The sequence below is a fragment of the Acromyrmex echinatior genome, unplaced genomic scaffold, assembly GCF_024713525.1.
Source record: "Acromyrmex echinatior isolate Ae372 unplaced genomic scaffold, ASM2471352v2 Scaffold23, whole genome shotgun sequence".
In the NCBI taxonomy this organism is placed as follows: Eukaryota; Metazoa; Arthropoda; class Insecta; order Hymenoptera; family Formicidae; genus Acromyrmex; species Acromyrmex echinatior.
The window spans coordinates 63,679-88,822 of record NW_028259057.1 but is presented as its reverse complement, the minus strand read 5'-3'; the positions used below and the strand labels follow the sequence as shown (position 1 = coordinate 88,822).

The following is a 25,144-nucleotide window of genomic DNA, read 5'->3' as shown; positions in this document are numbered from 1 at the left end:
CGCAAATCTTTTATGAAAATTTTGCCTCCAAAATGCAAAAAATGTTTAATTTTTCTGGGCTACGTTAGAAAATCATAAATAATTCTCATTAACTATCGTGTTTTAACATGATTTATAATATTCTTAATGGGAGAGGTATATGATTATTTCAATTTATTTAAAAAAGTTAACTAGAATGTTCCCATGCCTCTTGTCGCGCGGCCAAGAAAACATTTTTCGGTTTTGTCGGTCGGAATTGTTTTTTTTGGGACAATGTTTGGAACAATTAGAACAATCTGTAGCGAGAAGAAATTGTTGATTTTTCAAAAATGGGGGCAGCAAAAAAAATCATTTTTCGTTTTATTGGAGAACCGTTCAGAATAAAAGAATCGTTTTAGAATAATGTAAAACAAATTGAGAACAATCTGGAAAATTGTAATTTTCGAAAAAAGGGAGGCTAAAGTTACATACTCCCTCCCCTGCGTACAATGGCTTTTTACGTGAAACGAGTTTCAGCGTGAAGGCAGTACGTATCGCTCTCCCTCGGAGGGCACTGATTCATAAAGTATAACCCATATTTTAGTTTGGGTAGTTTCCGTTTCGCGTATATCTTACAAAGTAAAACGAGGATCATTCAATATTAAAATATTGGTTGAGTTAGGTTACATTTTTTCTCCGTACATACATTTTCCTACGCGAAGAGAGATCCATCCCACCTTCCCTTTCTCCTCCCTCTATAAAGGAGCGCACGATTTTTCACGCGAAGCGAGGTCTATCCCGCCTGTCCCCCTGCCTAAGGCACGCTTCGCGTAGAAAGTCGCGCGTCTTTTAGCAGGGAGGAGGTGGAGTGGACCTCGTTTCTCGTGGAAAGTTGTTATGCTACAGAATATAACACACATTCTCTCCCGTGAAAAAATCAAAGAGATTCTAAAAGTCGAAAAAAAAATATCCGGCGTTTTACCAGATCAAGTCGTTTTTTATGCAGCCATTTATCATATTGGCTTTTTACAATTGTTTTAAATTATATAATAATTTTTTAAAATAAATAATTGACGCTTTGCATATCAAATTATGCGATAATTTCGAATACAAAAAAAACAACTAAGAATTATTTTTTTTCATATTTTCAAATTTTTGTATAATAATAATAATTATTATAATAATAATAATTATAATTATTATAAAAATCTTGATCGTTTGATTTGCTGTTTGTATGATTCCGGATTTGTATCACGAACAATAGACCAACAGTATTCATTAAGCATATGTTTGATGTCTTTTCCTTTGAAGCGTTTCTCAATGATTGCAATATCTTGATGAAAGCGTTCACCATGTTCATCACCGAATTCATCCAAATTTGATGGAAAAAAATCAAATGATTGAAGAAAGTGTATTTTGAGCGATATGTTAACTTTCATTGCATAAAAAGCCGAAATCATTTCAACAATAAATTTTTTGTAATTGTCGGGTTTTTGCCTAGAAAATTTTTATTTAGATCGCGACAATGTCGAAGTAAATTAGTAGAGAAAAGGATATGCTTTCCTAACATCTACTTTTAAAATCTCTTTGAATTTTTCATGGGAAGGAACCTGTGCTGTATAGTATTATAAAAAGATATTTGATAATATTTAAAAAAGGTTAACAACTTGCTCTGGTAAAACGCCGAGATATTTTTTTTCCATTTACTTTCAGAATCTCTTTGATTTTTTCGTGGAAGGAAAAGCAGTCGATTTTTATCGTACTATGCTATAAGTAGAAAAAAATATAGTAATATAGAGAGGTATAGTAGTACTAAATTGTACATAGCAAAAATATAAGATATTACTTCTTAAACTTCTTTGTTTATAACTTTTTTACAAATAATCCAACGGATAAAACCTGTTGGAAGTCACTCGGAGTCATGGCCTTAATAATATATGTTAATTCCGGTAGAAAAAAAATTATCATAGTTTGTCCGAAAGATATAAAAAATGAAAAATTCTAACAGTATTACAGAAATTTGAAAGAAAGTATCTCATTTTATTTGTAACTGTCCAAATTTGTACATTTAAACAATTTTCGAAGACATTTAGGACGAATTCGGACACATTTTGACTACATTTCGGATAATTTTGGACACATTTTTCCACAAGGAAAGGTCAAGGTTTTTGAAGGGAGCTCCCTTAATCTACATTTTTATCTTAAAGTCTTTATTCGAAGAATAGTCCAGTTATTTGATTTTAAACTGCATAGTTAACATTCATATATTCGCATATATACAGTTTATAATATAATATCAATATGTTATTGTATATACTATTAAACAAAAAATGAAATTCATGTAATCTATAGTTTCTTGCAATCAAGTTTTAATTTCTTTTTAAATTATGTTTATAATGAGAGTATGTACATAAATGTTAATTATTGTTATTTAAAACGATATTCTTTGGATATCTCCTACACTTGATAAATCATCGGCTGTATTTAACTTTTCCTTTAAGTTTTCAGTTCTCTATCCTATATAAAAACAATGAAAACAAGTAATAATATTTACCTTAGATAACGTGTATACTCTATAGTCACGCTATTTTTATGATATTATACCTAAGCACTGAGTGTATCGGGCTATTACCGGATGCGAGAAATGAGAACTTATCACTATATTCTAATATACTGCAATAGCATTGTTCGCGTTTATCCCATGTTTGCAATTCCCCATGTTACTCTGTATTTTGATCAACATGTGTCAAGTTCTGCAAAGCCTCTCGATTCCAAATTCTATAATGATGGAATATAAGATAATTGTCGCGATATTAAGATAATTATAAGGAATGTAATAATTATTCATTCTTGATATACACAGTATCACAAAATAGAACCTAACTCCACATTCATTGAACTATGGCGCAGTATATATTGATGATCTTTATAAGGTTCTACATGTTTCTATTATATTAGAATGCAGAACCTCACAAAATCATTACCTTTGTCAAAGATATGGATTGATAATATTTAATATTTGATATATCTACACAACGATTACAGGGCAAACATAATAGAGAAGTAGAATAAACGAAGAAAACAGAATGAAAGGAAAGAAAGTCATTCTTCGCCAACTACTTATAATATATTATTGATAAACAGAAAAAAATAAAGGGAATAATGAAATCCTTAATGTAGAGTTAAATATAATTTCGGAATAAAGGAAAACTCGCTCATTTTTACTTATAAAGGATGTGAAACCTTTAGCAGCACGTGTAACAGATACTATTGGAAGTTTCAAACAATTGAAGTTTCAAATCTTTGCAATCACTGCATTTCATCAAGATATTTCCGATTTACAAATATATATATATATATATATATATATATATATATATATACATGAAAAGAATGAATTTCGAAAATGTGAATCTATTAAACAGTCGAGTGAATATGCTCTCGGGGAATTTATTACCGATAGCATCTGATAATTTGCGGTTTTCAGTAATCTGGCGTACTTATAGTGCCGCTATATGGCTAATACAATTAACTCATACAATCGCATTGATTTTCGGAATCATCATGGCATCAAAGGAGAATGGTCTGAAAGGCAGTACTCACACCATCTTGCTCACAATAGAGGCATTATTCATGCTTACACGTCTTTATTCACACAAGAGGCTGATGGAGGAAATGATTCAGAAGATGAACACTATCTTGCAAAACACAGACGAAATTATGAAGGATATCATAAAGTCAGCAATAAAACCCATAATAGTACCATTCATAATATACGGAGTGATTAGCATGATATCTATTATAATATATCACGCCAAGCAGCCAATTATATTGGTCTTTGAGAAGTTCATCTTTTTCTATGTAAATTGCAATTTGCTAGCTACTTTTAGCAGCGAACCATTCTCCAATAATGCTATGATTTCTTCGACTGTTTTAAAGATAGTTGGCACCATTTATTTATTTCTTAAAAAATTCGGCATGGATGTGTATATGATGCATTTGGTATTAATGTTAACGGCACAATATAGATATACTGCAACAAAGCTTGCAATATTGTTTCGGGATCTACAAATCTACAACGAATCTCGAAAAGAACATTATCCTATGGAAAATAGACGGATAGAGAGAGAACTACGAAAATTATGTCTGCACCAGAATATCGTCTTAAAGTACGTATAATATGATCACCGTAATAAATATTGAATTAAAAAAAAATGCATTTGATCATTATTGAAATTATTCTTTCTCTTTTGGTTTTTAATGGATCATTGATAACAGAAGAAAGAATAATATTTTTATTATTTTATATGTACAAAAAATAATATAAATCTAGATATTCATAATAAAGCGTTACAAATTTTTATTTCGGAAACACAACATTATTGAGAAAAATTGTTTAGACAAAAGTTGTAGGGTTCAAAAAAAAGTCTATTTACTGATCTTATTGAGTTTGATCTTGGGTGGCGTCGCCATGGTCAGGTCAAGATCAACATCAATTTTTTTAAATAGAAATCTTACTTTTGTTTTCAGAATCTAACAGCTTTTAGAAAACTCGAGAGTTTTTAGAAAACGCTATAAGAAAATATTTTATTATTAAGTACTTTTTGAGTTAAGATGCTTGAAAGTTACCGTACCGCCGACATTAGCATTACCCAAGGTGTCTGACCGAAGTTAAAACCTCTTGAATGTTGTTCAGGATCATGTCCTAGATACTAATTGTCAAGATCAAAGCCAGGAGATTGTATCTTTTATTTTCATTTTTACGTAAAAATGAATTTTTAGTGCAAAAATAAAAATAAGAGCAATAATTTTCAATAACCTTGATCTTGACAACATTCGAGGATACGATTCTGAACAACATTCGAGAGATTTTAGCTGGTTGATGGAGATTTTGGTTGGACATCTTGGATAATACTAATGCCGGCGGTACTAAAACTTTCAAGCATCATAACTCAAAAAGTACTTAATGAAAAAATAACTTTATTATAGTATTATATATTTTAGAAAGTATTCGACATCGGTTATTAGACTTTGAAATCAAAAGTAAAGTGTTCCGTTTCCAAAAATCGACGTGACCTTGATCTGATCTTAGCGATGCCACTCAAAATCAAACTGATAAGATCAGTAAATAGATTTTTTCGAATCCTACAACTTTTCTCTGAATAATTTTTTCAATGTCGTTTCCTAGATAAAAATTTATAACGCTTTATTTTGAACATCCGGTATATACTATAAATCTTATTATTTCTGCTAAATATTTATTTTAGGAGGGCCTCCAATTATTACTTTGATCTTGACATATGTTATCAAGGTCATCGAAGAGGCCTCTCCCAAAGTGATCAATTATCTTATTTCTTATACGGATGTTTTTAACAACAATTTTTAATGAAGAATAATAGGTTTTTTAATACGCGGTTTACTATTTATGATATTTTGTGTTGCGTTATAGCATGTCATTTATATTAAAGAAACTTCTGTCTGTGAACTTCAGTCTACTGTACATCAATAACGTATTACGATTCTGCTTTATAGGTATCATATTAAGCACAGTGAGTAATAATGACGTTAATTTTAAAGAAAAAATAATTTTATTAACTCTGATTGATGTTAATTAATCACATTTATTGTTAAATGTGTTAACTTATCAGATAACTCATTTTAAGAAATTAATGAATTTTTAGTGAATACACAAAATTAAAGTTTTTAAAATTATTTTTGTTCATATTACATAAATTAGAAATAGATTTTTATTTAATCTATAAAACACTTAAGTTGAAGCTTGTCAAATGAGAAAAGAGAAATAATATTTTTTTCCCAAAAGATATTTCTTATTTGCCATTTTCTAAGAAGCATTTTATGTATTTTCAGGTACCATTAATGAATATTGCAGAAGGAATTTCGGTCACTATATTTGGAATCGGTACATTAACGCAATTTTTTGTGTTATGTTCTTCCGTACAAACACTTTCAGACGCAGTAAGATTTATTACTTCATGTTATATAAATTATTTATTGTCATTAACCATGTCATGACTTGACCGGTGCGCCTGCCAAGCTATTATATTTCCATTCCCTGCGGTCAGCGTGCCGAGTAATCAATGGGCGTACTCTTTGGCATTGGGAATGGACGCGCTTATTCGGCTATCTTTAACAATCAGTATCTCGTTAACTATTGCGTGCATTGCAAAATGGTAGAGAATTTTTCGACTCAATTTAATCCGCTCTATCTATACAAAAGCGATTGGCAAAAACTTTCGGGACACCCGGTATCCCTTCATGATCCTTCTGAATCAAAATGATCCGAACATCGTCTTTCGTTAAATTCTAAATCTTGCCTTCGGAAGGGTGTTTACCATCTATTGAAGTTTTGAAGTTTCAGTTATCGATAGAGATGATTAGCTTTTTAATCGGACTGTTAGTATGAGTCTAGCAGTCATTCGCGTAAAAAGCGTTTTTTTTTCTTCGGGTCAAAATGTCAGTAAGTATGACCAACACATCGTTTTAGTTAAAAAATGTATGATTTATATAATATTTTTATATTTTATGTTTTTTAGTTATATTTGTCTTCAGGATTAATAACAATAACAATTTTGACATTAATAACTTATATTATAAACTTAAACCAATAATAAATAGCCTTTTACTCGAATGTAACATCTTTATTACATTTAAAAAACGATCACCTTTTACATTCAAAATAAATACCTTTTCTTAAACGCGTGTTTTCTTAAACCATACCATTTTTTTTTAAGTACATCATCTCAAGAGTACTAGGCTAAGACTGCATTTGAAAATATTATAAATGTAAAAAGTTATATTTTTTTAAGTAAAATACATTTTTTCGAACTTAACACGTTTACGATTATTTTTAGTGTTAAAATTAATTTTTTCACTAAAACACCATTGTTCCATTTTCTTAAAAGATGAAATTATATACTGTACTTTTTTTAAATCATTGCAACTAATACTATCGATTTGATAACACTTTAAAGATAGGTCGGATCATTTTAACCTAGAGTAATCATCGTGTGGCCTTTTTGAAGTGTGACCATGATGATGAAGCATGATGGAAAGATTACTTGGTGTACTCAGTTTGCGTCTCTCTCTAATTCTTTGCCCTTTCGCTTGTTCGATGATCGTTTGTAGTCCCAGTTTAGCCAACCTTAGTTATCCTCATCGCACGCACTCTTTAGGTTCGATCTCTTTTTATCCTACCTAGTACTAGTATTTGTTCATGTCGCACGTTCCTATCATAGCTCCTTCTTACTTTAACGTGTTCGTTGGAGTGAGTAGGAACTACAGTCGAATCTCTATAAAAGTAATTTGTCGGGACCTCCATAAAAGTAAACAAATGCGTATATGCTAGCATATACGTATATGCGTATGTGCTCGATTGCTATATGGGAGGTTAAGACATGACTTTTATGGAAGTTAAAATAAAATGGAAGTTAACTTTACGGAGGTTCAACTGTATAAAAAACTATAAAAATTGAAACACATTTCAGAAATATATACTCAAAACATCTATACTTTTTAATAGAATTTTTCATATACATATATAAATTCGGAAATATAGTAAGATTAATAGCATAAAAAAATTTGAGATGTTTTCTAAACAGTTATAAAATGATACAGAAATTCTAAAAATTTAGAATTTTTTCATATATGAATTAAAATATTATAAGATTTGTATAATTTTCTAATTTTCTATAATTGTATATATATATGTATATACAAGTATATATATATATATATATATATATATATATATATTGTATATATATTAGGTGTATCACGCGTAGACGAGATACAGATTACTAAAGCCATCGATTGGAAAAATAATGGATTTCTTTTTACTACATCTAATATATATACAGGATGATTCAAAATGAATATATTATCCTTGAAATGTCATTTCTGACTTAATTCTAAGACGATTTTTCCTTTGCCAAAGTTTTGTCAAAAGCGTAGTTATTAAATTATAATAAGAAATAATTTGCGAATGACAGGGCGTAGAGAAGGTAGCCAGGAGCGGCGTTTCTCACTGTTCGACACAGACCGTACGAGGGACCCTCGTTGCGATCAGACGATCGCTACACACGCATACATATGCGATCGCATTCTCTCTCTCTCTTTCTCTCACACACATACACACACACACAATTAATAAGTTAATGACTTCGACATGCTACAGCTTGAGAAACAAAAAAAATTCCATCGATCATTGATGGATCACGTACAGCTCCAAACTTTTGTCAGTTAAACTTCCATTCCTCTAACAAGTTTAGAAATCACTCGTTCTCATTGATGCACGCAGATCGAGTAATCATTAAAATACTTTGTTTCTTATAAAATTACGCATCACTTCGATACGTTTACGCTCAGCGTACAGCTATTTATTAACTTGAACAAAACGAAGTATTTCAATGATTACTCAAAAAATTTATTATTATACTGTATCTCTATCAGTTAAGTGTTCGTTTTACTACCGATGATCCATTTTAATTATTATCAATTAATCATTCGGTAATCGAAAATAACTCGAAGAAAGATAATCACACGCCGCGTTTATTCGACGATAGCATACACTCAATTTTAATAGAGAATCTGTTAGTTAATTACTATAAATTACTGTCGTGATTAATTATTCGTCGACTGAACATCATTCGAAGAAAGAAGCATACGATTGTTTACTAACACACGACGTGTTCACTCAAAGATAGAAAGAAGTCGACTGATTTTAATACTGAATCTTCAAATGATTATTATTTATTGTCGATTAATTATTCGTCGACTGAATACCACTCGAAGAAAGAAGCACACGATTGTTTACTAATATACGACGCGTTCACTCAACGATAGCAAGCAGTCGATCGATTTTATTGGTTATATTTGTACTAGCGCTGTCAAAACACGGACGTCTCAGTCAGAATCGAATCGATATCGGTTCGATATCGTTCGACGTCGAAAGCATCAAATCGATATCAAATCGATTAATATCAAAAAATCAATATTAGAATATTTCATGTTATGTTGTATAATTGATTTTTCTGACATTGATTTTTCTCCCAAATGGAGTAATGCTTCTTAAGTAGTATTACATGAAATGTAATGCTGTACGATAGTGTTGCGTCCGCGGTGAATAATTATTAAATCTTTTACAAAATAAGTTATTATAATATTTCTTGTACAATCTCTTCATCTCTTGATCTTTTTTACATAAGAGAGATATTCCATGTAATGATATTCCAGAAAGTATTGGTCACCCTTAAAAGGGCGGATTGCTGTCTGTCGCTCTAAAAAGAACAGATTGATTGTGATGGATAAAGTAATTTTATAAGAGGTGCTCGAAATGTCCACCGTCCATTCTAACGCAGGCTCTCATATGTCTCAATAAATTTCTTTACATGTTTTGCATCACATCTTCTTCGATGCCCATTGCAACGGCATATCGCAATCTTGTATCAAGATGTGTCTTCTATGTCTTCGGGAAGCATTTTATAAATTAATTCCTTGCAATATCTCCAAAAAAAGAAATCCAGAGGATTAAGATCTGGAGATCTTGCGGACCAACGTATTAGGCCGTATCGACCCATTTATCGTCTAGGAAATTGCTGATCTAAATAATCCGCCACAATTAGCGTTGTGTGGCCCCGCACTGTCTTGCTGAAATACGATCTTGCTTCTCTTGAATAATGGGATTTCTTCTAAAAAAAAAATCTGGTAGATTATCCCTTAAAAATTCCAAATATGTTATTCAAAATATCTAGAAGAATAACTGGATCTAGTATCTGTGTTCTCATAATTTCTGCCCAGATATTCATCTTCCAACGAATTCGGAAGTTTCTGTTTCGCGTAGTGGGATTTTCATCGCTACATAAATGCATGTTATGCGAATTAAATATCCCTTCTTGCGTAAATAGCGATTCATTGCTGAATATTATTCGAGATGGAAATCTTGAATCTCGATCTACTCTTCTTAAAAAGTTTTCGCAGAACATTTTCCTTAGAAGATAATCTTCTGGTCGTAACTGTTGCACATATGTATAATGAAAAGCACGCTATTTTTTTTCTTGTAATATCCTCTAAACGGTCGAATACGATGATCCGTGTTCCCGAGCAATAACCCGAATACTCGTTTCAGGATTCGAAAGATTATTGATCGCTTCGTATTTATTCGATTTTTGCTGGAGGTCGATGCCCCCTCCGCGACCCCTGCCGCGAATCGCAATGCTACGCGGATCGCGAAACCGCACACGTGCTTTGATTCGCGGCAGGAGTCGCGGAGGGAGTATCGACTTCCAGCAAAGATCGTATAAATACGAAGCGATCAATAATCCCTCGATCGTTTGAAGCGAAAGATTCTCTAAAGCAAGAGATTCTCTAAAGCAAGAGAGACAGAAGCGAGAGATTTCCAGAAGCGAGAAAGATCTTTCATGTGTCATTCTCTACCAGTACGATAATATGGCCTACATAAATGAAGAATATTACGATATGCTGATGGTACTGGATGAGTGCTACGGACAGCATCATCCTGCTGCAAAGCGGTACGCGGCAACAATTTCCTAGACGATGAATGGGTCGATTACGGCCCAATACGTTGGCTTGCAAGATCTCCAGATCTTAATCCTCTGGATTTCTTTTTTTGGGGATTTGCAAGGAATTAATTTTTAAAACGCTTCCCGAAGACATGGAAGATTTTGATACAAGATTGCAGTATGCCGTTGTGGGCCATCGAAGAAGATGTGATGCAAAACGTGAAAAGAAATTCATTGAGACATATCAGAGCCTGCGTTAGAATGGACGGTGGACATTTCGAGCACCTCTTATAAAATTACTTTATCCATCACAATCAATCCGTTCTTTTTAGAGCGACAGACAGCAATCTGCCCTTTTAAGGGCGACCAATACTTTCTTACATGGAATATCTCTCTTATGTAAAAAAAACAAGAGATGGAGAGAACGTACAGGAAATATTAATAATATAATAACTTATTTTGTAAAAGATTTAATAATTATTCACCGCGGACGCAACACTATCGTACAGCATTACATTTCATGTAATACTACTTAAGAAGCATTACTCCGTTTGGGAGAAAAATCAATGTCAGAAAAATCAATTATACAACATAACATGAAATATTCTGATATTGATTTTTTGATATTAATCGATTTGATATCGATTTGATGCTTTCGACGTCGAACGATATCGAACCGATATCGATTCGATTCTGACTGAGACGTCCGTGTTTTGACAGCACTAGTACAAACATAACCAATAAAATCGATCGACTGCTTGCTATCGTTGAGTGAACGCGTCGTGTATTAGTAAACAATCGTGTGCTTCTTTCTTCGAGTGGTATTCAGTCGACGAATAATTAATCGACAATAAATAATAATCATTTGAAGATTCAGTATTAAAATCAGTCGACTTCTTTCTATCTTTGAGTGAACGCGTCGTGTGTTAGTAAACAATCGTGTGCTTCTTTCTTCGAATGATGTTCAGTCGACGAATAATTAATCACGACAGTGATTTATAATAATTAATTAACAGATTCTCTATTAAAATCGAGTGTATGCTATCGTCGAATAAACGTGGCGTGTAATTATCTTTCTTCGAGTGATTTTCGATTACCGAATGATTAATTGATAATAATTAAAATGGATCATCGGTAGTAAAACGGACACTTAACTGATAGAGATACAGTATAATAATAAATTTTTTGAGTAATCATTGAAATACTTCGTTTTGTTCAAGTTAATAAATAGCTGTACGCTGAGCGTAAACGTATCGAAGTGATGCGTAATTTTATAAGAAACAAAGTATTTTAATGGTTACTCGATCTGCGTGCATCAATGGGAACGAGTGATTTCTAAACTCGTTAGAGGAATGGAAATTTAATTGAGAAAAGTTTGGAGCTGTACGTGATACATCAATGATCGATAAAAGTTTTTCTTGTTTCTCAAGCTGCAGTACATCGAAATCATCAACTTATTAATTTTATGCGTGTATTTTATGTGTGTGTGTGTGTGTGTGTGTGTATGTGTGAGAGAGAGAGAATGCGATCGCATATGCATGCGTGTGTAGCGATCGTCTGATCGTAACGAGGATCCCCCGTACGGTCTGCGTCAGACAGTGAGAAACGCCGCTCCTGGCTACCTTCTCTACGCGTCATTGGCTAATTATTTGTTATTATAATTTAAAAACTACGCTTTTGACAAAACTTTGGCAAAGGAAAAATCGTTTTAGAATTAAGTCAGGAATATGGCATTTCAAAGATAATACATTCATTTTGAATCACCCTGTATATATATATATATATATATATATATATATATATATATATATGGACACATTTTATCTATAATTATTATGATATTAATATATGTATATATATTAGGTGTTGGAATTAATTCGTAGCGTTTTACAAGTGATGGGAAGTACTTTCATTAATGTATTTTTTAATGCTCATGTGAAATAAATAACATTCTTTCATTAAAAAACGCTACGAATTAATTCCAACACCTAATAATTATATAAACAAACATTTTTTCCCAGGTAAATGAACAAATCAATACATGAATATAAATAAATAAATAAGTACAATTTGTACCAACAATACTTTTACCAATATAGCTCGGCGGAATTCTCACAACACTTATGGAAGTATTCCGTTTTTCTTACAAAATACAATGGAAATCTAAGGAATAATTTTAAGATTAAACAAATTTGCCAAGTGAAGTTCGATTTTAATTATTCTTGTTTCTCGTCCGAATGGATAAACTTTGTAGTAATGGTTGCATGTCCGTGTTACCAACACAGTTCACAACTCCCACTTGTAAAAATGGCGATCGCGTCTCTTCCCGTGACCTCTTTGCGCGCCGTCGTATTGTATTTAGAGAGGGAAGATAAATCGTCTATTGAAACTTCTTGAAGCGGGAGAAAGAAAAAGTCTGAGGTGCTTTGGGTGAGGATGATCCATCCGGACGAGATACAGGCATAATTAAGATTGAACTTTACTTGACAAGTTCATTTAATCTTAAAATTAAGCTCTAGTCTCGTCCGTATGGATAAACTATGTAGATGTTTAAAACACGATTCATCATTATAAGTCTAAAAACATATTTTATTTGACATAACACAAAGAATAATAGGTGACAGACTCTCCATCTAATTAGTTTAAGAATAGCTTAAGAATTCTCTCTAACTCTAAGATATGACATTATTGTCTGGGATTTTTTTTTTAGTACAAACATTACAAATGTGCTGTAATAAGATTACTAAAAACTAAAAAACTAAGAACGAGTATACGAAACGAAAAAAGAATTTCTTGAATATAGATGTGAATTAGTCCCTATAAACAAAAGGAAAAACGGATAGATTCTGATTTTTAAGTTCGTAAAACGACATTGTCAAATTCCTCTGGGTTTATTGTAGAACGGTTATAATACCTCGCAAAGGTTTGAGAGTTTCCAGACCAACTTGCCGCGCGCTTAATGAATTCTGTATTAACTCCTTAAGTAGAGTAACTAATGATGTAACGGCGTGACAAGTACTATGTGATGAGAATACATCACTACTCTGCATTCCTGCAGGCCTTTGAAGATCTAATGACTTATTATTTGGACACCTACTGGTTTATGTAGGCGATAAATAGAGAATCACATATTTGGCTAGATTCTTAGTGGTATTCAAATATAACTCTGAGATGGACACGATATAAAGCTCCGGATAATCGATAAATCACGAGAAGATAAGTAACGACTGCGTACAGGGCGGATATTTTAATGTGATCTGGGATTTTAATAAAAAGTTTATCTTTAGAGAGTACACAATATGTTAAATCCTGATGGCTGCGAGCGTTTGAGCGCGTTGACCTGATCCTAAGACTAGCAAAATTAATTTCCTAGTTAAAATATCTAGTGGTAATAAATCGTGCGTAGAGTTTTGCCAGTTCCGCAATCACAGGTGGATCCCAAATGAATTCATATTGTGGTTTAAAAATGCTGACGCCCTTACAGAACCGTTTGATAAGGGGATGATTACTAATTGAGTTTTCAGAAATAAGCGAGATTGCAAAACGTATGGTGTCTAGAGGTGAGTAGGAGCCAATGTTTTGAAACTTCTGAATCAGAAAAAAGAGAACCCGGTCAATTCTAAGTGAGAAAGGAGGGATCTGTTGATCCTAACAAAACATCCACCAAGAACGCAGTGGACGACAGTATTGTTTTATCGTAGCTGGTGACAGTGATGGTCCAGTGCTGCTGAAGGAACTGCCTGCGATTGGAAAGGCTCCCTGATAATTTCTCTACCACTAGGGAAAAGTTTTTCCATTCTGGATATGGAATCCTGAGAGGAAACAATAACAAAGAATGAGATGATGGCAATAATGAGTGAGGGTTGAAAATTAGCAAGCGAAGATACAAGGGGAATCAGGATTGTGCGGGCCGCCAAGGCACAAGCATGACTGCTACGACGTACTTGTCTATAATTTTACGCAGAACTTTCGGATAAACTTTAAGATAAACGGGAGGAAAGCATAAAAACGAAGCTGTTGCCAAGGTAATATAAAGGCATCAATTGTCCGAAAATCTGGGTCGGGGAGCCAGGAAATATATGTTTTCTCATTCTGTCAGAGACACGTCGGAAAAGATTTTGTATAGGAATTTGGGCGAATTACATTCACTTGATTATCATTAGAAAATACATTGATCTACCATTCCAAATCGTCCCTCAAATATGGAGCAACATCCGCGCGTTATAATTGCCTGCATTGGTTTCGAGAGCTAGGAACTTTTCCCTTACGAATCTTTTTACATATAATTCTGTATTGAACCGCTGGACAAATCACAATCAGGGATCCTATCATGCCTGCAAATGTTCTAATCAAGCATTGTGACCTTTGCAACATATCCCGCATTAAGGCTAAGAGTTTACATCTTTTAGCGGGATGATCACCGATTGCTTGACTGAATTAAAAATGAAGCCCAGATATTTACATTTCAAAGGCACAATCTATGATTTAGAATAGTTAACTAGAAAACTAAGTTCTGCAAGCAAGCTTAATGGTGCAATCACATTCTCCTGGCATTCTTTCTTTGTTGTGCCTAGAATCAGATGATTATCTAAATAAATAACGGATTAGAAGTCCTTTTCTCTTAATATTTTAATAATCGGGCGCATGAGTTTGGTGAAGATGGCACTGTGGTCAAACCAAAGGGCAAGCACATCAATTCAAATAACGTTTTCCCATTGAAAGCGGAGAAACTTTCTGTGCAAAGAGTGCACAAGAACTAGAAAGTAAGAGTCTTTGAAATCCAATGAGATCATATAGCAATTTGGCGTCATAAGCCTTATCACAGAGTGCCAGTCTTCCATTTTTAAGAGGGAGGGGAGGAAGGATATAAATTTAAATTTTAAATTTATATTAAGTTTAATTTATTACAAAGCTATAAGAAAAAGACTACATGTCAACAGAGACTACATATTAACAGAGTAATAGACATAAAGTATGATACAGTAGACTACAGTTAACATAAACATAAATGCAATGGACAATAGTAGCAAATGGTTAGGCGTCAGCAAAATTGCTGTTACAAAGTCTATCAGTAACAAAACCAGAATAAGACAACAAAAGAGGTAAACTAATAGTTGAAAACATACACATACATATACACCTACATACATACACACACATACATACCCTCACACACATACATACACTCCCAAATATACCAATTACATCAGTCTCGTTTGAATACTGTGAGTGACGCAATGAAACGCGAGAACGAAAGGAGGATAGAAGAGTATTCGAGAGAAAGAGAGAAAATACAATACAAGACGGCACAGGTGGAGAATAAAACGTTGCCAAATTTTAAGCCATATCTCTGATACGGAGATATGTGGTCGTATTTACGAATACAATAGGAGAAGCGGAGACAAGAATTTTGGATACGCTGTACACGATTTAGCAGATGTTGGTTAAAAGCAGAAACGTAGACGACATCAGTATAATCAAATAGAGAAATAACAAATAATTAAGAAGTGAGAAATTTTTGAGAGCAAAAAAGGATGCGGCGAAGAGAATAAAGAAGACGTAAACGAACATAACCAGTCCGACACTTGACGGCCACGTGTGATTGGAATGACCATGAAGAGTCAACATGGACACCAAGAATCTTAATAGAGGAGGAGCGAGGAATTGGAAGAGAAATATCAAAGGACTGAATACGGGATAACAATAATGAGGAATCGACAATTAGTAAGAATGATTTAGAAGGATTTAGATACAGGGCATTATTAGTGGATCATTCGGTGATAGATTTTAAGTCTATTCAAAGCAGAACAAGTTGCTAAAAATTAAATATATAAATTCAAATTTTTGAGATTTAAAATAAATCGTAATCCTCTTGATATTTTTTGACTAAAAAAAAGAAAGATGAAAATTGATCTGCAAATTGGATTATACAACAAGAATTATAGCTCTCTCTCTCGACATAGGTGATTAACTTCTCCGTCACAATTTTCAGTACCTTCCGTAGAGAAAATCGGTTCTCTTAGGTAAGAGTGAGAGGGCGTTATTGCAAAATGGATTCTATAATCGCTCATTATTTCAAGTACTTTAGAATCGAATGATATTCTCCTCCACTGATCCGCAAAATGGACTAAGCGACCCGCTGATGTGACAGTTTCTAGTGGCGGGACCGGCCTCTGGATTCTGGATCGGGACAATATTCTTCTGCTGCGACTCAAGTAATGGGAACCCTTCCTCGATTGATGAATCGCAGGAGTCTTGTGACGAGGAGCCTCGGAATTTATTTGTTTTCTTTGAGGTTCCCAAAGGGGTTGATAGTTCAATTGAAACGTTGAGTTTCGCCGGTTTCGACTGTTGACCAGATAATTGCGGCATCTTCTTAGCTATTTTACTTTCTTAGTTACTTTTTTAATGGCCTTTTTACTTTTTAATGTGCCGCATTAATTTCCTCTGCAAAATTATTGCCGAAGAGACAATCGTTAATTGGTGCTACGTGATGCCGATTTTCCTAGAAAATTGAACGAAGGGCTAATAAACACTTGTCTCGCTTGAGAAAAGCGAAAATGTAGATCTGTCAATAGGCGAAAGCCCTCAACGATTTTAGTGAGTCTTGCCCACTGATGATAGATGCACGCACATTTCAATTCTGCATGCTCTGACATCCCCAAGCCATTTATTGATGCATCCAATTGGACCTGGGATTGCATCTGATGATTATCTCTGGTAATGACACTCATTGGGTAGATCTCCTTATCGACTTTCGGAGGATTAAGAAAAACTAGATCCTTTCTCGTAAGATAAGGAGGATATTCTTAAAAGTATCTTTGAGGTCTGAATGCGTACTTCTGTCTTGGCGATATTGAGAATGATCGGTGGCCAAGACATCACTGCAGGTGTTTGTATTTGCTCGCCGAACAGCTCTAGAGTAAAATCATCCTGTCCCGTTATTTCACCGTCCTATCATTCTCCTAAAGATTTAACACCACTGGAGAATCAATAGAGATGTTGTCAGTCTGGATAATATGTGGAAGTGGACAGGCACCTGCCAGGAAAAAAGAAGTGTGATAGTAGGCACGAGCAGTCTGTTATGTCTATTGTTCTGATTTTCCTTGAGAAAAGAACAGATCCTGACAAATGGGAGATACCAGGTTCGCCGTCACGATCGAAAAGGACCGTCTGTTTGCCTAATATGCGTAACGGATGCCTCGCCGGGCTCATCCGAGAATGCCGCAGCTTCTTCGAATGGAAGTAGACTTGCAGATCTGCTAAGATCCGCCGGCGCCTCCCAGGCGTCAAGCCTCACATCGTTTAAGAAAATCTAAAAAGTCACAAAGCTTCTTCTAATCCTACCGGATATGATGGGATAGAGACGAGTCTCTCAAAACTCTGTGCGGCGATCTCTCTCCCTTAAGAAGATTATGTAACGATTGCGAATCAGTACGAGATTTCTCGTGCGATTCCCTTCGATTGTGTTTTCACTTTCTCGAAAGGCTTGGTAAGTAACGCCTATCATGTTTTGGCATGTTAAATCTTTAGAAATTGACAGGAAAAAGTTATTGAAGAAAAAACTGTTACTCATATACGAACAGAAAACACAATGAGAGGAGATGTGATGGCACACAAGGAAGTCACGGAAAGAGATGCACGCGCCATTTTTAGTTACAAGCAAGAGCTGTGAACTCTGTTGATAATACGAACATGGAAGCACATAGTTTATCCATCCGGACGAGACTAGGGCATAATTGAATAATTCCAATAGGAATTCCATTTCGAATTATTTCGTAATACATACGAAATCACGTTTAACACTTGCTTGACAATTGATGTTGCTTCATACTTCGAAACGAAGAGAGAAAAGGACATGTAGTGAGATCTGATAAAGATGCATAGAGAAATCAGTCGCAGTAACATCATTTATTTCTTTACAGTTGGCAGGTCTGGGTCAATAAACGCTATTTCGACTTGTAAAAGGGGCATAATTTGCTCAAACTGAACACATTATGTCAATCTCTTCCATCATGTCATGAAGGGATACATAAATTACAAATATTGGTAAGATTAAGTAAAAAAAGATAATCTATAATTATAATCTCTGTCATTTTTTATGCTTTATACTAATTATAGAGTACCAAAATAACAGATAAAGCATTTGATGAAGGCTGGTATCAATTAGGACCATCATTGAAACGTATATTTATATTATTGATAATATCTAATAACTTAGAATGTAAAATTGCGGCGATTGGAAAATTTAATTTGTCTCTACCTTCATTTATGACGGTAAGATTTATTGTATGCACTGAGGAAACAGATATTAAATTTTAATAATAAATATTTATTTGAATATTATCGTAGAGGAATATTTACGGTAAATAAATATTTAGATAAAAAATGATAATTGAATTAAATTAATGATTCTTGTATCTAATAAATATATGTTTATATTTAGTAAATATTTCGCTAGGATTATTCAGAGAAAAATTTATAAAAATTTAGTAAATTTTTTCTCGGTATATCTATGTTCCTTATACTCATTGCAATAATTAGCATAGCTTCAACTTTCTTATGTCATACTTTTTAATGATATTTTAGATTATAAATCAATCATATTCAATCGCCCTTCTGTTTTTAAAAGCGAGATGAAAAATGTATCACGCACATTTAAATTTAGTAGTATAGAATAGAAAATTATTATTTTGAGACAGGAAAAATTAAAATACTTTAAGAAAAAAAAATAAATTTATGTTTTACAATAATATTATGTTTATTAATAATCCAATGATTACAGTTAAAATAATATAATGGGCTACATGTGGATAACGTTATGATATTGCTTACTAGAAATAACTGTTATTTTCGATCCTTTTTTTTTATTCTTTAACCTAATAAAAAAATAATTTATTGTATTTATAATAATTGTAACACTGATTTTAGTGAAAAAAAATCAGCACTCATATTTCAATAATTATGTTACGTCCAAGCTCCGCACACAAGGAGTTGAGGGGGGAACGCAACAGGAATCGAATTTTTAGACCGATTTGATCGTGTCCAGGCTCCGGACCGCAAGGAAGGAAGGACCGATGCAAATTGGGAGGCACTTCGCTTCCTCCTACGACTCTTAAGGAGCCGAGCGTCGACCGGTTAGAACATCGACCGTCAGAACACGATTATCGAACGCGGCGTCGATCTCTTGCCAGACGAGAGATCTTTCGTCATCATTCGCGTACTCGCCACTCGCGTACCCGTCACCATCGTGTACGAAACGTCGCTCCAATTGTATCTACCCGCGAGTCACGCGATCCAATTGTCCTCGCGGATTGTTTATGTTTAACGGCGAGGCACGAACGCTTGGCACGACAAAGTTCTTCGAGCCGCTCGATGCACTCGTCGTATCGTTGCAGAAACACTCCACCAGAGTAGCGACCTGGCCGCATTGCTCCAGCAGTTAGCGTTCCACTCGCTCGTGATTTTCGATGTTTTTTTCACAGTCTTTAGATCATGTCACACTCTTACATGAAGCACTTGCACGTGACTCGTTCACACATGTTACAGCACGCTTTACATCTAAAATGTCATAGTGTTTTACTAACTCGGTATTGTGTTTCCAGGCGAGCATACACTTTTCACACTTACGCATGCACATAAAATCATCGCAGTCGTCATAAAACAGTTTTTAAGTAGGATTCTCCTCGCAATCATAATATGGCATCATTAACTGGTCAATTATCAGCAGACTTCGACGCACTTCTCACTATCCGTGAAATTCTTAATGCACCTGCAGCTATATCGAACCTTCTTCTCACTTTTTATTGACCGATAACACTGTTCCTTTATTAAACCGCCATCTTTGTACTAAAATCTCTCTTCGAAGTCAATGTTCCGTCATTCTGCTCCTACTCGCCAATATTCCATTTCGTCATCATTATCGTCATTGATAACGACTCCCTGTTTCTTATTGCGTATACCTATTTCTCGATTGCGTAAGAACTCTACTAGCGATATCCTTATCTCTAATATTCGCGAACTGTTCCGGATCTATATTTCTAATATATTCGACTACGTTGGCTATGTTCTCAACGTTCACACGATGGTTAGCCATTTTTCCATTATTCTTATTGAGATCGATACGTTCGTCTTTCAGGACACCAACTATGGAACTAAGCGCTTATAACCCATTATATATTTCATTTGACTTCTTTGTCTTTTTGCCTATTGGGCCACACTTTCTTTAAAAGATAAGGCACCATCGCGAGCGATTCTAGTTCATATTTTCCACACCTCATTGGTATATTTATATAAATAGTATCAATACTTCTCTTAACGTGTCGCGATATATCACTTCTCAGAAAAAAAGTTATCGACAATTCTTCAAAGAAATTTAAGGGCAGTGTAATTTTATACTTTTTACTGGAGTACCACTTTACTGTAGAAGAGTTATGTTTTGTTTAGCAGCTGAAATCGGTGCTTCTTTTAACGCATCGCGACACCAATCTGATAGTGTATATAAACTGTATATAAAGCTTTTTTCATTCAATCGTAAATTAATTTGATTACGAGCGATGAGACATGGATCGAGTAAAAGAATATATACATCGAAAATCGAGCGCAAAGGGTCCCTTGTCACCAGGTTCGTCAAGTTCACCACCATCGAGGGAAAAAGCGAGATATTGAGAATGTTCTGGAGAAAAAGCATCAAAGCCAACGTGTTCCTCATCATCATCATCATTGCCATCAAAATATAAGCCATAAGGTATCGCATTTAGAGTGACTAGTGTTAATGCATTTTATTTTCTGCTGAAAAAAGCGAATAGTAATAAAAAAAGTTTTTTGTTCCCTTTTTCCCAGAAAGCGCTGCTAGTAATATCCAAGCCACCGATCATATTTGAACACTGCCGATTGCGAAAAAAATTTTATAAAAATGAGAAAAAAATCAATGTAATAAAGATGTGAACAAAAAAATTTTGTTTGGATCACTACATATGTACTTTCTTTATTCCCCATCCTATTCTTTGTCTCGCTAGTAAAAAACAATGTATTGTAAAAACTACATAATAAAAGAAATGATATCGTATTTTTACTCTATTGATTCATTTCTTCCGTCCTTTTTTCGATATCATGTTACACATTCCGACATCTTTATTATCGGCGCACTCTATCTTTTTCTAATATGCGAACCCTTGTTACCTACGCATTTTGAGGAGGGCGGCGGGCGGTGGAGGGGACGGCGAGCGGCGAGCGGCGAGCGACGGGTGACGAAAAAAATACGGAACGCATAGCGAAATCCCATCATGCGTATCATTTATATAATTCATCGACCGGAGTATTATGTTTATGCGATACCAGTGATCGGGGACCTTCCCCGCTGCCTTCTCCTCTGCACCTACGAGTACCCTTCGCGCCCCGCGCTCCCTTGGACTTGGCTTAGAATCGCTATAATATATCTACTAACATGTGATATAAGTTTGACAGTTCTTTGTCATGACATTCATAGAATAGACGCAAATGTGTATTTTCAGTCGTCGTGTGAAAATTAAAAAAAAAATATCCTTGTAAATCATTATTTAAAAGGTTAAAAACTTGAAATTGATTTAAGACAATTAAAGGATGTATAATTCATAAGGGTGTATAAAAAATAACAAGCGTTTTTTAATCACTTTTGCAATTTATTGTAAAATTTGTCCAAAGTTCGAAAGGATCCGTGTCCAAATCGGACAGTACAAAAGATAACTTATAAGTCTGATTGTAGTACTACTGATCGGCTGATCAGATCTGGTCCAAGGAATTAAATCACTACAATATCATGAGTCATCAGACTCAGATTAATTGAGTTTTATTGATTTCAATTCTAATAAAAAATATAAACTGTCAGTAATTTCCTTTTCTGAATGAAATTTTTATCTTTGATTATCAAATTGCTCGTTTTTATTTAATACTAACAAAAATACATTAAAATATTTTAAAATTCGGTAAACTTTTACATTAAGGGATAAATAATCTTCGATGACTTTGACCTTGACCTTGACATATGTTATAAAGGTAAAGGTACTGATCAACTTTTCCTTATAAATTAATCGGCGGTCTCTTATAGTTTTCGAGATAGTTACATAAAATTCATTTTCAAAATTTCATTATTTTCTATGACACTTTGTATATGATGAATAGTGTATGTACATACACATTATATATAGAATCAGAGTTATTTCAAGGTAGTATATACATTTTGATACTACTATTGACTTTGTTTATCAGGTATTAGAAGCGACTCTTCCATCTCTCCCCCTGCTTAGGTATCCCCTATTGAAAAAATTTATCAAAGCGTTTTTTACGTTTTCAATACAGATGAGGGATACGTCAAAAGTCTCAAGCAAAAATGAAGGGAATTAAATAATTTTGCAAATGGCATCTTCGGTTTTACGATCGGACTTTATTTACGCCTTATAGAAAGCAAAAACTGCAAATAGGTCCAATTTATCCCAATCTCCTCTATGTATCGTTTCTATTTCTTCCTATTGTTAGTCATCGTGATATCTACAAATATTTGCCCAAAATTTGAAATTAATATATCTTTTAATTGATATTCATGATAATTGACTTTTTGAGAAAAAATTTGTTTATAATTTCCATTTATAACTATTTTTCGGCAATTCACAATTTTATACTTCAATATTACTGTAAGAAAAAATAAGAAAGTATATATAATATCATATTATAATTTTATATTTTATAAATGGAAAATGAAATTATTAGTAAAAATATATATATAAGAAATGCTTTAGAACATAGTCCATACATGTTCCAAGTATCCGACCTCTGCGTATATCTTTCTAGGGCATTCTCTCTCTCTCTCTCTCTCTTTCTCTCTCTCTCTCTCCCCTTCGTAAAAAGAGGCATTTTATACTTAGGTGGTAGGGATAACATGGTGTGTGCAGTTAGACGGTGTCTCTCTCTAAATCTCTGCCGTCACTATCTATGGATGTCGCGTAAGTGACAACAGCTACCAACTGTGAAACGCGAAACATATCCCGTGTCGAGAAGTTGGCATACTCAATCCTTTCTTGTCCGACATACTTTATAATGCATCTTCTTTTTCTAACCTTCTACTTTATAATGCAGTTTCTTTTTCTAACCTTCATAATTTCTGTCTTAAATCAAATATTGAAAAAAAATTAAATGAACAATGACAGTGCCAATAATCAATATGGAATAAGTAAAAGGATGTCACCAATACAATAAATCTCATATTAATTATTATGACGATTATTAATATAATTTGTTTGAGATCGGTAATTCAAAAAAAAAGTAAGAATTCCTTCGGTCGACCGACAGTAATTGTTATTGAACGCACGCACAAGGCGAGCTCGTGATTTCATCTCGAGCCTGACTTTAAGCCTCATCAAAGTCAGAGATTCATTGTTCTGTAGTCTTTTCAAAACAATTCGGTACACGCAAACAGGCACCGGCAACGGACCATCGAAAGTTCTAGAACAATTCAATTCGCGCACGCGAGCGCCGCGCTCCGACGAATACGTCACGCGCTGTCACCAATCCCGCGTACGGATTTTCTGTCGCGCATGACTGTTGAACGTCGCTAGATAAGAATCGAATGCGCCAATCAATTTTGTACAACCAATGCCACGTGATAATTACGATTGTGGCAAAATTTAATTGGATTTCTCCCAAGAAGAAAGCCCGGACCGGAAGTAATAAATGCTTCGATCTCGCCGGTTCTCAGAGCAGATTGCGCAGATTGCTTAGATAGTTTACACCGCTTATACCGTCTACACCGCTTAGAGTTCTTAGACTTCTTAGAGTTCTTACTTCTAAAAGTTCTTCGAGTTCTTAGAATCATAGTCTCGCTACTATACCGCTTCGTGAAATCGCCGTGCTAACCGCTTAGTGAAATCGCGATAAAACGAATCTTTCCGAGAAAATCGCCGAGATTTTCCATCACCGCGATTCCGAATACAATTTTGGAAACGGTGGCTGCATTTGATATTTTGTTAATCTAATATTTAATTAATTATATTTTTTGACTCTGTAACTGATTATATTAAAGAAAATTCCTTTGTTAAATTAAATGAAACGGAGTTCTCTTCACTGTCGTGCATCACATTACCTTGTGCCGTTCTCTCACTCGAATCTTTCCGCGCGGTGCGCTCTCGCACATAATTAAAATTATAATATTGTATATATGGATAAATAAGATAGCATGCAGTGCCATGCAGGCATTTTAAATACCACGGTAACTGTCTTATAGACGATATGGAAATCGAATGCATTAATATCAAACTATTGGCGTGGAGTTCGATGGCAGTGAAAGTGGACTCACCTACGATATTCTAAGTCCAATTGAAGACCGGCAGCGAAGACTTCCAAGACTTGCTTGAGGAACTAACCCGGAGGAACACGAAAGGGGCACATGCTGCGCTGTCGTCCCGATCACGTCGTTGTCGGAGAAGTCGTGGCCACTGAAAACTGAGGATAGCAACGCGGAATTATAACAGACGTCAACGGAGACGAAACGGTCGCGATCTCTCTACGAGACTGGGGCCGTAACGTGGAGCGCCGACTATTCGAGGTCCACATTCTGGAGGACAGATTCTGCCAACTAAAATGTCAAGGGATTCCCTGTGGATTGACTCACACCTCTC

General features: G+C 34.4%; 3 protein-coding genes across 7 annotated transcripts in view; 2 read left to right on the top strand and 1 right to left on the bottom strand.

Moving 5' to 3' along the window:
* The window catches only part of LOC105151168 (uncharacterized), a 212,709-nt gene extending 210,091 nt beyond the window's left edge, over positions 1-2,618 (bottom strand). The window contains exon 1 of the mRNA XM_087416482.1: positions 2,513-2,618. The gene's annotated coding sequence lies outside the window, so the exon portion shown is untranslated. The remainder of the gene's footprint in view (positions 1-2,512) is intronic.
* LOC105146661 (uncharacterized) overlaps positions 1-25,144 on the top strand; it is a 157,417-nt gene that overhangs the window by 85,633 nt on the left and 46,640 nt on the right. Inside the window, exon 4 of one of the 4 annotated variants that reach the window (XM_087416478.1) lies at positions 18,422-18,620. The exons of the other annotated variants lie outside the window; for them this stretch is intronic. Within the exon in view, the coding sequence (XP_087272604.1) occupies positions 18,422-18,442 (21 nt within the window). The 3' untranslated portion in view covers positions 18,443-18,620. Of the gene's footprint in view, positions 1-18,421; positions 18,621-25,144 lie in introns of those variants that run through there. 4 annotated transcript variants of the gene reach the window in all.
* LOC105145216 (uncharacterized) lies at positions 3,328-23,664 on the top strand. Of its 2 annotated transcripts, XR_015548385.1 has the most exons (6): positions 3,328-4,127; positions 5,408-5,507; positions 5,827-5,934; positions 18,618-18,773; positions 19,086-21,243; positions 21,339-23,664. XR_015548385.1 is itself a non-coding variant. In XM_087416470.1 (5 exons), the coding sequence occupies exons 1-5, from the start codon at positions 3,343-3,345 to the stop codon at positions 19,134-19,136; spliced, it is 1,200 nt and encodes a 399-aa protein (XP_087272596.1). In that variant the 5' UTR covers positions 3,328-3,342; the 3' UTR covers positions 19,137-23,664. The 2 variants fall into 2 exon arrangements, 1 of the variants encoding a protein (XP_087272596.1); XM_087416470.1 differs by having other exon boundaries at positions 19,086-23,664.

Excerpts from the sequence above, each read along its gene's own strand:
- LOC105145216 (XM_087416470.1), top strand. The coding sequence starts at position 3,343 with ATGAAAAGAATGAATTTCGAAAATGTGAATCTATTAAACAGTCGAGTG. Across the intron at positions 5,508-5,826 it reads TAGGTATCATATTAAGCACA|GTACCATTAATGAATATTGC; the intron begins GTGAGTAATAAT and ends ATGTATTTTCAG. Across the intron at positions 5,935-18,617 it reads TACAAACACTTTCAGACGCA|AGTACCAAAATAACAGATAA; the intron begins GTAAGATTTATT and ends TACTAATTATAG.